At 44.7% G+C, this 15,726-nt stretch overlaps 1 protein-coding gene across 4 annotated transcripts in view; it reads right to left on the bottom strand.

Annotated features, from left to right (window-relative positions):
- SCP2 (sterol carrier protein 2) overlaps positions 1-15,726 on the bottom strand; it is a 47,720-nt gene that overhangs the window by 27,092 nt on the left and 4,902 nt on the right. For 3 of the 4 annotated variants that reach the window (XR_003094558.1, XM_025206665.1, XM_025206667.1), the window contains exons 4-10: positions 15,412-15,476; positions 8,541-8,667; positions 7,354-7,417; positions 6,989-7,075; positions 6,101-6,251; positions 5,134-5,281; positions 52-159 (exon numbers count right to left, since the gene is read on the bottom strand). Coding sequence is in view for 3 of the 4 variants with exons in the window: in XM_025206665.1 (XP_025062450.1) it covers positions 52-159; positions 5,134-5,281; positions 6,101-6,251; positions 6,989-7,075; positions 7,354-7,417; positions 8,541-8,667; positions 15,412-15,476 (750 nt within the window). In the remaining variant the exon portion in view is untranslated. Of the gene's footprint in view, positions 1-51; positions 160-5,133; positions 5,282-6,100; positions 6,252-6,988; positions 7,076-7,353; positions 7,418-8,540; positions 8,668-15,411; positions 15,477-15,726 lie in introns of those variants that run through there. The other variant, XM_014520918.2, reaches the window with a different exon arrangement.

Raw genomic sequence — 15,726 nt, 5'->3', positions numbered from 1 at the left:
ATCATCAGACCTCAAAAATCACTGCAGAAAGAAAATATACACTTGTATTACCTGTGGCACCCAATGGGTGACCTTTTGAAATCAAACCACCACTCGGATTTATGACCCATTTTCCACCATAAGTATTGTCTCCTTTGTCAACCAGTTCACCAGCTTGTCCTATAATACAGGATATGACAAGGGAAAAAATGTGAAAAGACATCACAGTACACTTTTATATCTTTCACTATTGCTTTATACATTTTAAGTCAGCCAAAACTAGGAAACTAAACATATAACATTTTGGGAACAAATAAGACTTAACTGAATGATATAAACATTAACTGCTTACAGTATTTTGAGAATGAGTCTTATATGGAGGGTAGGCGATGCCAAATATATAAAAGCGTTTCAGTTTACTGAATAGCTAATTTAATGAAGGATGGAAGTACAGCAAGAACATCACATGTTTCTGAAAATGCCAAGTAGTCATCGTTAAATACTGCTATGTTCTGCTCTGGAAATGACAACTTGCAGTCATAACATTTACAACAAAATTGGCATAATGAAAAAGTAATGCTTTAATTTTTTATTTTTTTTTTATGAAGCTTAAGAATTTAACACAGATCGTATTAAATGCCAGATTTTGATCCACAGGGGTGAACAAAATCTTACACGTGGATTAAGTCATTTGCTCACTGAGGAAGCGTGACCAAGTGGTTAGAGTTAAACAAACATATTAGGGTCAACTATTTTCATGGTACTGATTGAAAAACTAAACCAGAGCAGGCAAAAATAACAGGGGGAACATTTTAGATCAATGATGCTCAACCTCTGGCCTGCAAGCCACAAACTTCTGGGATCCTTTGACCCTAGCTGACTTCCAGGGGGCTGGACTCCATGATCTTCCGAGGTCCCCTCCAGCCCTAGTGTCTATGAACAGCTGGCCCATGGGTCTCCCCACAGGTCCAGAAATTTGGTGGAATGGTGCTAGCTTTAACTGCTGCCCCCTGCTACCAAACTTCCAGACCCATGGGGAGCCCTGCGGGCCAGATGATGGGAACCCTGCACCCTAGATTGTACCAGTGCATGAGGTCACTCCATGGCTAGTGCCAGCATACTGCATTGCACCTGTGGACTGATCCTGCGCGTGGGATCCAGTCCCATACCACTCACCCAGCCCATACGACCATAAAGTTGAGCATCACTGTCATAGGTCAGTGATTTTCAAGTCACAGAACACTTTCTTATCACTTCTGCTGTGGAACCCCTAACCCTGGCTCTGCCAAGCGACCTGGCCCAGCAACAGCAGTGCACCGCCTCCCAGCCTGCTCCGCTATTACCCTTTGCAGAAGCCTTGATGACCTGTCCTGGAACACAGTTTGAAAACCAACGTCCTAGGTTATCAACTGTAGTCCCTTGCTATGACAGATAAGCATGTCATAATGCTCCTTTGACAGATGAATCAAGCTGCATTCTAAGAGTAGTTAGACTTTGTCTTCACACACTTCATACATTTTCAGGCTAAGTTTATCCATGAATAGCTTACACCCAAGAAAAGTAGGGCTGGAAGGGACCTCTGGAGGCTATCTAGTCCCGCCTGTGGCAGAATCATCTCTATCCAAGCCATCCCATACAAATATATATCTAACCTTTTACCAGCACTATACAGTCAACCCTGACACACAACTACAAGACATAATATCCTAACTTGCCATAGGTAAAGCTGGGGGGAACAATGCTGCATCCCCAACACTGCCCTTTCGCTTCAATAGCTTTAGCATTTCTCTCCCCACTTTATTCCCTCATTGCACTGTGAATTTTTAAAGAGAAATCACATCCCTTCTCAGTTTTTATTCTGCTAGACTAGCCGAGCCAAGTCCTTTTGGTTCTTTCCCTCTCAAGAGAGACCTGCCACTCCCCTGATCATCGTTGTAGCTAGAGTTGCCAACCCTCCAGGATTGCCCTGGGAGTCGCCAGGAATTAGATACAAATCTCCAGAAGACTGCTGAGAGTCACCTGGGAGATAAGTGATAGGGCATTCATTAAAATAAATATTAAAATGTTGAATCTGATTTATACAGTAGTCCAGTGGGTTTTTAAAGTGTAATAGTCATGTGCATTTGCCTCTGATGTAAAGTCTACGCGCTATAATTAATATCATTACATCATGTAATGAAACCTTCCGGAATAGATCCGAACAGAGTTGGCAACCCTAACAGTAGCCCTTAGAAGTATCCTGGATGGAATGGGCGCATCTTTCTTCAACATGCGTGACCAGAATTTTAGACAGCATTAGAGATGAATAAGAACCTACCGAATTCATGGCAGAAGTGTATGCACGGCAGCTCCTTTAATCTTGCAGGTTCCCCCACAAACCTCCCTCATTGCTGACTGGCTGAGGGGCCCCAATGGCCCTTCTGCTTTCCAACCGGGAGGCAAAAAACAGTGTCATATTTAAAACTGTGGTTTTTGCCTCCCTGCCAATCAGGAGCAAGTGGGAGGGTTCCTCCACAAAAAGACAGCAGGGGAGACATGCGGGGGAACCTGCAAGATTAGAGTGCTGTGCAGCCCACTTCTGCTGCGAATTCAGTAGTTCCCTACAGATGAAGTTGCACATGTAAGACAGAGCTCACCTGTACAAAAGAATTAATGGCCCTCATCTCTTTTAGAACAAACCGATACATCCCAGGCCCTTGTTACGGTCACGTCACCTTGAAAGATCAGTTATCCACTGATGCACCCTGGTCTCTCTCGTCCTCTGTCATTTCTATATGATGCAGAAATTCTTACACATAAGGAAAGAAAATCTCCATATTATATATGATTCTGTATTATTGTACAGATGCTAATTAATGGCCAAATGGGAATAAATGGTAGAGTGCATTTCATTTTCTGTGTAGGTTATGATGCATTGAGAATGAAGAGCAGGCATTTCAGTTTACTGAACGTGTGTTAATTCCCAAAATAAATAAAGGCCGCAATCCATTTCCTAAATGGCCTGGGGTAGATCCAGAGGGGGAGAGGAGGCTGGGTGGCAGTGCGTTTGTATCCCCATTTCAATGGTGCAGGCCCTTGTGCAGACCCTTCCAATGGTGCAGACCCTTTCCGAGTTCACTGGCATGTCAGTGCAGGCTGCTGCTAGTCCTGCAGATGTTGTGAGCTCTCTGACCTCACCAGTGTGGCCTCTGGCCAGTCCCTGCTTTCACACAGCCCCACAACCTAGGGGTGAGTACAACCACTGCTCATCCCCATTTTTTCCCAGCTGCCAAATTCAGCATGTGGGGGGGGGGGGGGAAGAGTAAGGGGAAAAGCAAGCAGGGGTGGTGCTTACCCTTAGGCTCCACAGCTGCATGAAAGCAGGGGCTCTGGCCAGAGCTCAAATGAATCAGCTGGTGAACTCAAAGCTCACACATGCACTACACAGCCAAAGTGGGTGTTGACACTCCCCTGGTCTGTCCTGGATCTACCCAGGGGCCCTAAATGCTTAAAGGACCAGCACCTCCTTCACATCCCATCAAGATCCCCAAGGTGAGCTGAGGGGACCGCCCGCAAGTCCCATCTGTATGCCAAGTTTTTTTGGCAAAAATGCATGGGAGGATATTCTTGTAGTCACCCTTCAGTATTCACAGCTCCCTTCCCCTTGAGGCCGAGTCCATGCCTGGACACTTTTTGAAAGCATTGTTTGGGCAGGCTTTTAAACTGGCAGGGCTAAGTTTGGGGGTTCTGTTTTATCATTTACTATTTTTATTGTCATTTTATCTGTTTTTATGACTCATTTTGTTTTTAATGTAAGCTGTCCTGAGCATTTTTTTTTTTTTTTAGGGAGGTGAGCAATCAAATAGTTTGCTAGGAGTGCCACTGGGGCCCAGCAAGTAGTAATGTGGTATACCGCAAGCATAAGAAGCAAGGGAGGTGGAAGAAAAGTCGTAAGATTAAGTGCTTCAATTTTTTCTATGGACCTTCGAATCTCAGTTTGATGGTTCATAATTATGACTAAACTCCACCTAGTGGTATGTAAAATCATGCCATCTTTCATAAAAATTAATAAGTGAATGAAATGAAGTTTTATGAAAACACTGTTTGTGCAAAAGGAATTATAAAATCTGAAACAAGAACATATTAAATTGTAACAATGCACCAGATTTGATATTTACAATCAAGCAAAAAAAAAAGTGTCCAGAACTAAGCATCTCCATAGTCCCGAGGAGCACTTCTGTTTCAGAAAACTATCTTCAGAATTTCAAAAACAGCCCCATACATCTGCTGCATTGATTAGCCATATTATTATTTGTGGCACTGTCTCTAATCCATGCTCTCTCTTCAAAGCCATTTAAATAAGAGTTTTCTAGAAGATACATATTGAATTCATACCTTAAATTATAAATATTATAAAAACACATGCAAAAAAGTTCTACTGACTAAAATGTTAAGCATCACAAAATTCCTTTTTATGAAGTTTTTGGTTTTGAAGCCACAGTTTGTTTCTGTTTTTTCTTTCAGCTCACTGTAACAGCTGAGCTAATGTTTTAAACCGTAATACTGACTTTAAGCGTTTCTTGCAGGTAAGAGGGAAAGAAAAATTAAAAGACTGTTTACTCACACTATTAACAACCAGACAATTAGTTTGTAACAATCTAGCATTGCCACTGGAAGCAGCAGGGGAGCACCAATCATGTTAGGAAGGTTGATAAGTAGCAAAATCAAGCGGCCACAGCAGTAGCTGGAAAGAAGCAGAGTGGATGAATAGAAGTCTTGGAGCAGGAAAAAGCAGCTGAAAAGGGGAGACCTGAAGCTGAGAAACAATCGCATGTCAATTTTTTCCTCTTGTCCATCTAAACAAAAAACAAGAAAATCCCTGCAACTTGCAAATGACTTTTATACCAGTCCACGACTGTGATCTGTGATGCCTTGTGTTTTTCAACCACATGAAGTCATTTGTCAGCATTTTTACAATACATATAAAACATTATTTATGATGGTTATGCAGAATCTGCTTTTGTTCACCCTTATGAAGCTGGCAAATCATGCTCTTAGGATATAAGATTGATGCAATAAAGCAGTAATAATGCTATCTACAGAAATAGGCAAAGTTACAAAACATTAAGTGTTTTCCATTTTATTAAGCTCCCTTTTATTAACTGGCCTTATTACCTTCAGGGCAGAGACCCAATGCTTCATAAGTAAGGAGCTCATTAACTGAAAAACAGTCATGAAGTTCAATAACATCCACATCTGTAGGTTTCACACCTGCCTTTGAAAAACATTTTCGTGCTGCTTCTTTAGTCATATCATAGCCAACCTACAAGAAAATACGAGTTGAAGTGTAATTGGAAGAAACAAAGCTAACATTTTCATGTTATGATTTACAGCTGAACGGGATACATGCACGTTCTCTTAATATGAACTAAATACATTGTATAAACAAGCAGTGTTTTAAGTCAGTGGTTGGTAACCTATGGCCTGCAGGCTGGTTCTGGCCCCCTGAGTGATTATATCCAGCCTGCAAAGCCCAGATAGCTGTAGTGATTCTACAGTGGGCGGGTTTGCACGTGCTGTGGCAGCAGCTGGATCAGAAGCGGTAGCCAGCCAAAATAACAGAGCTTTGTCCAAGGCAGGCTGCCATTTCTGCTTCTACAAGTTTGCCAATCCCTGCTTTAAGTAATGGCAATCTATTTTAATTGAATTAGATGTGCCCAATATGCAAGACTTAGATATTCATTACAAAATTTGCATCAAAAAAAAATCTCAAGGCATGGACAAATTGAAGCATTCTGAATTCCCCTTCGTCTCTCCTGCCTTTAAAAGATGTTCCAAAGTGTGGAGGTCATTTATTAAGAGCTTCAGTCATTTTTTGAAGTGCTTCTTTGGCCATGAAGGTCTACTCCCACTGGCTGAAGCACGTCAAACAACATGTCTGTCTGTCTATGGCCTCAAGATTCAACACTAGAAAAAATGTAAGGTTTTTTTCCAGTGGTGGCTCTCTTCTATTTCTTCTCCCTAGTGGAAAGGCCAAGTGAGCATAAACTCAACCCGAGCAAACAGAACTGCAAGTTTCCAAGGAGTGATATGTGGTATAAAAACTGGGGAGCAGCAGGAAATGCATAAACTTTAAACCTACCAGTGTAATGCAATTCTTTTCCTCAAATGTACTTGAAAAGTCAGTGACCATCTCCTGGGCCACAATTTCCACTGCTTTTGACTGCAACCCATACTTTCTCACAAAGTCTTCACTGCCCAAAATTGCAGCGGCGGCTCCATCAGATGTTGGGCTGATTGTAAAGAAAAATATTATTTCATCACCGCATAACAACAACACTTTTTCATGCAAAGGGAGTGCTGTCACTACCAAGAGCCAGGTTAACCCTTCCCTGACCCTGCAGCAGCCAAATTCAGAGTTTTGGATCCTCCCTCACCATATACAGCTGTGACAGTTGCAAGGCCGTGAAAAGTGACATCTCTCTCAGCAGCATCTTGCCCCCGCTCTGTGTCACCAGAGGCTCAAGCCTCCCTGTTTCTATTCTTGCACCCTGGGACAGAAACTCTACCAAATATGCCTTGCAGGGGGCAGGGCAAATCAGAGCAGCACTTAACAGATGGGACTTAACTTTTGTCCAAAATGTTGGCCACCACTGTTGTAGACAGTTAATGGGAGCACAATTAGATTCCAAAGTAGATAGTGGAGCTCAAAGATGTTAAGCACTCAGTTGGTTTAGGTATTTAACCACCGTGCAAACAACTGGTGTTAGAATGTAAGCAGTAGGCAACAAATTTAAATGGGAGTGTGTTTAGCAGTGAAGCAAGTGATAGATACACTCTGAAAAAGCCTAAGTAAAGCACAATGTATCAAATTATAGTTCAAGCAAAAGAGCTGAATTTTGCTATAAAACTATCATCTAGCTACACTCAAGATCAAAAGCCTACAGCTTTTAATCCACAGGCACATTTTTTTTCAACATTTATTTCTACATAATATTAAAACCCTGCTTTACTGAAGTCCTTTTCTTACCAACACTGTAAAAGGGTCAAGAATTCATAAACTTGGCGAGACTTCAACACTTCATCCAAACTGTACTCCTCCTGGAACTGGGAATACCTAGAAAAAAAGTGCACGCAAGCTCTATTTTTGCATAATCACCACCAGTAGTCACATCAATCAATCATAGATGCAGGCACTGTAAAATTACAGTACAATACCAAAACTAGAGTAGAAGGCACTGAATATTGAATATGTAGGTGATGATAATTTCACCGTGCAGAATACAAAAGCATCTAGTTTATTGTATAGCTTTGTTTTTTACTGTTATATTATGCAAACATTTTCCCCAAAATTTTTGCCCCATCATCATTACTAAGATACAGGACTGCACTTACGGGTTGTTAGTTGAATGCTTATGATTCTTCCAAGCAATTTTTGCAAATTGTGCTAATGTTGTTCCTGAAAAAGTGGGAGGAAGAATTAAAGTGAAGCTGTAGTGAGGTACAATAACATTACCCCAACCGAACTATTAACAAGAGCTGGGTATGTTGCAGTTTAAATTCTTATGGCACTAGCATATACACCTCTGCATTAATACTTTTTTCCCCCCACCACAAACAAAAATCTGGTCAGTAAATTGTTTCAATTACTAGATAAAAGAAACCATTTAAAATTGGTTTATCTAATAAAAAGTCCTACTTGGATAAACAACATCTGTGCTGTATCAGTAATAGAGCAAAGAAAATATAAGTGAGGCTACTGGGAATTAGATAAGCAATCTTCAACAGACACATGTTCATACTTTAAAATGTAGCATTTATCCATTGCACAATAATGCCTTTGAAATATTAGCTTCTCAGTTTAAATACCAGATGCCCTCTAGTTTGGCTGACAGTATATATACTGCCAAGTAGGAGACTAAATTTTAGATCCAAATTCCCTTGGCTGGTTACAGCCAAAGGAACAGCAATGATGGTACCTTAAATACATATTTAAAAACTAGATTAAGATGCAACATTCCATGTGAAATAGTTGCAGTTCACATACAACCTCCTGCCTTATGCCAGGTGCAAAAACAAAGCAGCAAGGAAATGAAGTGTTATGTCACCTTATAGTACGTACCCGAGTTAATACAAACCTTACCACTACCACAGCTACTGTACACCATAAAGCAGTGGTTCCCAACCTTTTTTTGCTGTGACCCGCTGCTGGGAGCAGAGTGTGGCGGCAGCTGCCTGAGGGCAGGGGTGCTCCTGGCACATGGCACAGCTCGTCATTTGTGTGTGGCACCACCGGCATTGCCCCCACGACTCATTTGGGTCACGACCCAAGGCTGGGAACCGCTGCCATAAAGCATACACCACAGCCTTAACTGTCTACTCCAACAATTTTTTGTTTATGTAATAACCCTTTATCAAAGTACAACCTCCAAACTCTAGTAGCTGTGCATATTTGGAGCAGTAATGTTGCTCTTAGTGAAAGGAAAGCATGGAATGAATGCTACTTCTATTTATAAACTAGCATCCCAATACACACATTTTTCTCTCTAATGTGACTTCCCCCCCATAAACGTAACCAGTACCGTATTTCTCCATATGTTCTTTTCCAGCATTTCCAAACATCTGAGGTGCTAATGGAGCTGTTGCTAAGCCGTATTTGTTTATCATTACTTCCACATGTTTGTCTAGTGGATTGGTCCTCTCCTTTTGCTAAAAATAAAACAAAACAAATAATAATTATAATATAACAAAAATCCAAAACAGTTGTATATTTAGCAGCTGGCAAGTTAAGAAAGAAAAAAAAAAAAAAAAAAACAAATCCTTTTTTTTTTTTTTTTTTTTTTTTTTAAATATATAAACACAACAGAATTCCTATAAAAATGTCATGGACTACAAGCAAAACAATATATTTATTTTAACAGCTTAATTACACATTATGCTGACATTGTTAGAGAACCTTGATCAAATACAATAACCTTTCTACATGAGGAAAGACAAGCAGGCATATGATATCCAACGTACATAAATGCTCACAGTGGTTGTACAGCAGCGGTGGGCAAAATATGGTTACTGGATCTAGACCACCAAGAGATTTTGTCCAGCACGTGGTGGGTCCCTTGGCCCTGCCCAGCCTAGGTGCAGGGGGCAGCCCATGCTGTGATGCATGCAGCTGGTTCCACCACCCCCGGGCACACAGCAGGGTTGGGGTGGCGTGGCAGTCAGAACTGCTTCCCAGCAGCCCTGGCACTGGCAGCTCCTTCTGGCAGCCACCATTGCCGGATCCAGCCCTGCTGCCCAGGCACCGCGGCCCATCTGCCCCACCCTACACCCACTGCTAGGGGCAGGACCTGTGCAGGCAAAACACAGCCAGAGGCAGATGGAATGGGGCTGCAGGCAGGCAGGGAGTAGTCTGGGAACAGGACGAGTGAATGGGGCGAGATCACAGAGCCATGAAAGCATAGGGCAGAGCTGCGATCTGCTACCCACATGTCCCCGGAACGGGCACTGGTTCCAAGGGCAGAGGCACGCTGGGAGTGGATTGCAGCTCAGTGTCAAGCAGAGTCACTTAGGGAGTTTTGGTGTGCTGTTGTGGGCGAGGAGGGTGCCGTTCCTCCCCCCTTGAAAGGTGCTGACCCAGCTTACCAGCTCATGAAAACTCCTTAAAGTGGCCCTCAGGCCAAATAACTGCCCACCCCTGCTATACAGGTTACACAGAGATTTTGTTAATGTTTCAGTCCTTATTTTGAAGAAATGCTTTCATTCTTTTTATTTCACAGAATATCAGAAAGTTAGGGTTAGAAGGGACTTGAGAAGGTCATCTAGTCCAACCCCCTGCTCAAAGCAGGACCGGCCCCAACTAGATCATCCCAGCCAAGGCCAGGTCTTAAAAACCTCCAAGGATGGAGAGACTCCACCACCTCTCTGGTAACCTGTCCCAGTGTTTTACTACCCTCCTAGTAAATTTCCCTTGCTGCAACTTGAGACCATTGCTGCTTGTTCTGTCATCTGCCACCACTAAGAAGTCCAGCTCCACCCTCTTTCGAACCCCCCTTCAGGTACTTGAAGGCTGCTATTAAATCCCCTCTCAGTCTTCTCTTCTCTAGACTAAATAAACCCAGATCCCGCAGCCTGTCCTCAGAAGTCATGTGCCCCAGGCCCCGAACCATTTTCACTGCCCTCCAATGGACTCTCTCCTTTCTCTAGTGGGGGGCCCAAAACTGAACACAGTACTCCCGATGTGGCCTCCCTGGTGCTGTATCGAAGGGAATAATCACTTCGCTTGACCTGCTGTCAACACACCTACCAATGCAGCCCCAGATGCCATTAGCCTTCTTGGCAACAAGGGCACACTGCTGGCTCATGTTCAGCTTATTGTCCACTGTCACCCCCAGGTCCTTTCTGCAGAGCTGTTGCCCAGCCAGTTGGCCCCCAGCCTGTCCTGGTGCATGGGATTGCTCCGTCCTAAGTGCAGGACTTTGCACTTGTCCTTGCTGAACCTCATGAGATTCCTTTTGGCCCAATCCTCCAATTTGTCTAGGTCACTCTGAATCTTAACCCTACCCTTCAGTGTATCTACTACTCCCCCCAGCTTGGTGTCATCTGCAGACTTGTTGAGGGTGCACTCTATGCCATCTTCCAGGTCACTGATGAAGACATTGAACAAAATCGACCCCAATTCAGACCCGAGGCACTCCACTCAGTACCAGCTGCCAAGTAGACATTGAGCCATTGATTGCTACCCTCTGAGCCTGAGGTTCCAGCCAGTTTTCTATCTACCTTACAGTCCATTCATCCAGCTTGTACCTCCTTAGCTTTTCCTGTGAGAATGTTGTGGGAGACCATATCAAAAGCCTTGCTAAAATCAAGGTACACCACATCTACCAGTCTCCCCACATCCACATAGCCAATCAACTCATCATACAGGGCAATCAAGTTGGTCAGGAATGAGTTGCCCTGGGAGAATCCATGATGACTGTTCCTAATCACCTTCTCCAAGTGCTTAGAAATGGATTTCTTGAAGATCTGCTCCACAATTTTTCCAGGAATCAAGGTGTGGCTGACCGATGTGTAGTTCCCTGGATCCTCCTTTTTCCCTTTCTTAAATATAGGCACTATGTTTGCCCTTTTCATGCAGGACCTCTCCTGATTGCCATGAGTTTTCAAAGATGATGGCCAGTGGCTCTGCAATTACATCAGCCAACTCCCTCAGTACCCTTGCGTGCATCCTATCCAGCCCCATGGACTCGTATATGTCCAGCTTTTCTAAATGGTTCCTATTATGTTCTTTTGCTACTGCCGGCTGCTCACCTCCTCCCCAAACTGTGCTACCCAGTGCAATAGTCTGGGAGCTGACCTTGCCTGTGAAGACTGAGGTGAAAAAGGCATTGAGCACTTCAGCCTTTTCTGCATCCTCTGTCACAAGGTTGCCTCCCCCATTCAGTAAGGTACCCACACTTTCCCTGATCCTCCTCTTGCTACCAACATACTTTTAGAAACCCTTCTTGTTACCTTTCACATCCACACCTAGTTGCAACTACAATTGTGCTTCGGCCTTCCTGACTTAATCCCTGCACGCGCAAGCAATGCTCTTATACAGTCAGTTATTAAAGTTTCCACTTCTTATAAGTTTCCTTTTTGTGACTTAGTTTACTGAAGAGTTCCCTGCTAAGTCACGCTGGTCTTCTGCCTCACTTGCGAGTCCTCCTGCACATCGGGATGGTTTGGTCCTGCAGTCTCAGTAAGGCTTCCTTAAATTACAGCCAGGTCTCCTGGACTCCTCTCCCCCTCAGTCTGGCTTCCCAGGGGATCCTGCCCATGGAGTTCCCTAACCAGAAAAGAATGAATCGAAGTCTGAAGTCCAGGGTCCTTACTCTGCTGCTCCCCATCCTTCCTTTCCTCAAGATCCTGAGCTAAATCATCTCATGGTTGCTGCTACCCAAGTTGCCATGCACTACTACATTCCCCACCAATTCTTCCCTGTTTGCAACCAGCGGGTCAAAAAGAGCATGGCCCCTATTTGGCCTCTCCAACTCTTGCAGTCAAGAAGAGCACAGCCCCTAGCTGGCTGTCCAGCACTTACACCAGAAAGTTGTCCCCAGTGCGCTCCAAAAACTTGCTGGATTGCCTGTGCACTGCTGTATTGCCCTCCTAGCAGATGTCAGGAGGACTGAAGTCCTCCCATGAGAACCATGGCCTGTGGCCAGGAACCTTTCACTAGCTGTTTGAAGAAAGCCTCATCCACCACTTCCTCCTGGTCTGGTGGTCTATAGCAGACCCCACCACGACATCAACCTTGTTGCTCTTCCCTCTGACCCTAACCCAGACTGTCTACAGGCCTATCTCCAGTTCCATCTGGAACGCTGAGCAATCATATGGCTTGTCTACATAAAGTGCAACCCCTCCTCTTTGCCCCTACTCGTCCTTCCTGAACAGTTTGTACCCATCCATGACAGTGCTCCAGTTATGCAAGCTCCCACCAAGTCTGTTATTCCAATCATGTCATAGTTCTGTGACTGTGGAAGGACTCCCCATTCTTCCTGCTTGTTTTCCAGGCTCCGTGCATTTGTGTACAGGCACCTGAGGTAATTAGTAGACTACCCCGACCTCTCAGAAAGCATGAGAGCACCTCCTTTCTTTCCCTGTCCTGCTTGCTCTTTCTCCAGGTCACCCACTTCCCCAGGGCTTTGGTTTCCATCCACCAGTGAACCTAGTTTCAAGCCCTCCTCACTAGGTTAGTGGGCCTGTCTGCGAAGACACTCTTCCCTCTCTTCGTCAGGTGGATCCCATCAATCCTCCTTCTTGGAACAACATCCTGTCTCATGATGAAAACCTAAATTTAATACCGATGATGAAGTGAGTATTACCCCATTCATGTGTCAGAGGCATAAAGGCCAGAAAGCCAGCGACAGGTAGAACGGTCAATGTCAATACAACCGTGGGTGCCCAAAGGAGGGCCATGAGGGCATTCATAGATGATGTGGTTAGCCATTTAAGTCTGAGCACAACTGCAACCAGCATTGTTGGAGAGGTCCCAAGATGCATGCTCACCTCAGAACAGGCGTTGGACAGTTTGAGACGGTTAAGAGCAGTCCAGGCCCTGCGGGGCAGCTGTCAGCCTGAGGGGCAGAAGCTGGCATTGGGGATGAAGTTCTTTAGCCACAGTCCTTGTGCAGCATATTGCCTGCTCCACTGATGGGAGGTCGCTGCGGTGGGTAACATGCCATCTGTGGATCTGATGAGCTATTGGCCTGAGTGGAGAACGGGTTCTGAGACTTCAGGTGATAGCTGGTTTTCTGTAGTGGTGCACTAATAAAGACTTTTTGGGATGATACCGATGGCTGATTTTTGATGAGCCATACTGGGCAATACCAATCCAATTGCTGATGCACAACCCGGCAGCTTGGAGAGCAGCGTCCGGCTGGTAAGTCCGCTGTGGGGGCATGATCAAGACCCCTGCGGTGAGGGAGGGAGTGAGGCTAGGGCTAGGCATGGAATGAGTGACTCGTCAGGGGGCATGGGAAGGGTGGGGCAGCTCCTGCCGCTGCACACACCCCAGGGGAGCCATGTGCCCCCTGGATCTGTGCGCGGGTCAAGGGCGGACTGCTGCTGTGGGCTTGGGCTGGAGGGTGGCACCAGGCTCTTACCAGTGGGGGACTGGGCCAGGGCTGCACCATAGCCCACCCCAGCCCATTACCCCTGCCCCTTTCCCCCCAACTTACCAGCTGGACATTGCTTTCCAAGCTGCCAGGCTGGTCACGTGCATGCTGCAGCTGCGCATGGTATTTATTGGCATCATTAATCGGCCACATCAGCCGATGTCAACTTTTCTTTTAATCGGTGCCAATACAATATGGACTGGCGTACTGGTGCACCTCTAATTTTCTGGCTTGTAGCTAGTAGGCTGAAGTGCAGACAATGGTCCAGGTCTTAGGCTTTAAGGCCTAAGACCAGGGTGGTGGAGATATACAAGTGGGTGTACCGCCTCCACACGGCCACTCTAGAAGAAGCCAGTAGGAGGGCAGAGGACTTTCTGGAGGCAGAACTTAAGTGTTGGGACCTCTGGGGAAGCCAGCCGCTAAGCAGTAGGGGAAAGCCCAGTGGGCGCAGAGTTGTAACAGGTTGTCAGATAGCTTGGCTCGGTATGGCTTAAATTAGTCCTTGAGCCTTTTAATCTGGTCCCAGCAACAGTTCTTCTCTGGGCTCAGAAACACTGGCTGCAATGTCATGGGCTCTTCTGCTCCTCAGGGCTCAGTCAAAAGCAAAGCACTCCAAATTCATATTTCAAGCCCTGGGTCAATACATAACACAGAACACAACAAAAAAAATACAAGGAGTCCACAATGAACACCCACAAGCAGGGGTTAGTTCATAAGATAAGAACTAACCCCTGCTTGCGGGTGTTCAGTGTGGACTCTTTGTATTTTTTAGTTCTTATCTTCTGCTCTCTTTTCTCCCTTGGTGAGACCTGCCTCTCCCTGTGAACAAGTCCACCTCCAGGTCCTCCTACCCACTTCCTCTTCCCATCTCCTTTATTTCTGGGCCAGCCAGCCAACTTCTCATTACTGATTAACTGAGCCAGCTGTGGCCCCCAAAGTGGGTGGCCTATTACCAGCTGGCTAATTGCTCCAGGGTGCCAGCCTGCATCCTGTTCAAGAGGGACAATCAGAAGACCTAGATTCTCGTTTGGGAAATCATTTCAACTGCTCTGTGCTTCAAAATTACTAGCTGTAAATTTTCTGCACCTCACATCAATCCTTCCTTTAAGGTAATTTAGGTCATGTACTGTCAATAGGTATGAAGCCCTATGAGGAGAGACTGGGGCACCTGGACCTCTTCAGCCTCCGCAAGAGAAGGTTGAGAGGCGACCTTGTGGCTGCCTATAAGTTCATCACGGGGGCACAGAAGGGAATTGGTGAGGTATTATTCACCAAGGCGCCCCCGGGGGTCACAAGAAATAATGGCCACAAGCTAGCAGAGAGCAGATTTAGACTGGACATTAGGAAGAACTTCTTCACAGTTCGAGTGGCCAAGGTCTGGAACGGGCTCCCAAGGGAGGTGGTGCTCTCCCCTACCCTGGGGGTCTTCAAGAGGAGGTTGGATATGCATCTAGCTGGGGTCATCTAGCCCCAGGCCTCTTTCCTGCCTATGCAGAGGGTCGGACTCGATGATCTATTGAGGTCCCTTCCGACCCTAACATCTATGAATCTATGAATTTCTGAACATAAGTTTTCCAGTAGCAGAATCTATTGGGATATTCAATTTCTCATTGTACAATAAAAAGATATGCAAATATTCTATATTTTGATACTTAGTCTTTAAATTTGCATTCGTACATCTTTATCTAATAGATCTTTAACTAATGGATAGATGTGAGAGGACCTGGAGCTCTCACTTATTTTAAAAACAGGATTGTATTTTATACAGTAAGTTGTATAAACTGCTGGAGACACTTACCATAATATTCAATGGCCCCTTCTCCATCTTCTCAAAGCCAAGAGCCAGAGCACAATTTGCCAGACCTTAAAATAATACAGTATATTTAAAAACCCAGATTTTTATTAATATGAATTTTTGCATAAGAAACACACAAAGATTGGTATCATGTTCCTTCTTCCTTTTCTTCACTTCTGAATTTATTTATTTTTTTTGGTAAGAAAGAGAGATGAGAGAACTGCCTCAAGGACTAGAAAGAGATTCTGTTCCATTTCTCATCTCTCATTTGAGGGTAAGTTAGTGTAGACTTTTAAATGAAGAGTTCCCTTCTCTTTC

The sequence above is a fragment of the Alligator sinensis genome, unplaced genomic scaffold, assembly GCF_000455745.1.
Source record: "Alligator sinensis unplaced genomic scaffold, ASM45574v1 scaffold172_1, whole genome shotgun sequence".
Taxonomy (NCBI): domain Eukaryota; kingdom Metazoa; phylum Chordata; order Crocodylia; family Alligatoridae; genus Alligator; species Alligator sinensis.
The sequence above is the reverse complement of the archived record's forward strand: the minus strand, read 5'-3'. Positions and strand labels throughout refer to the sequence as shown.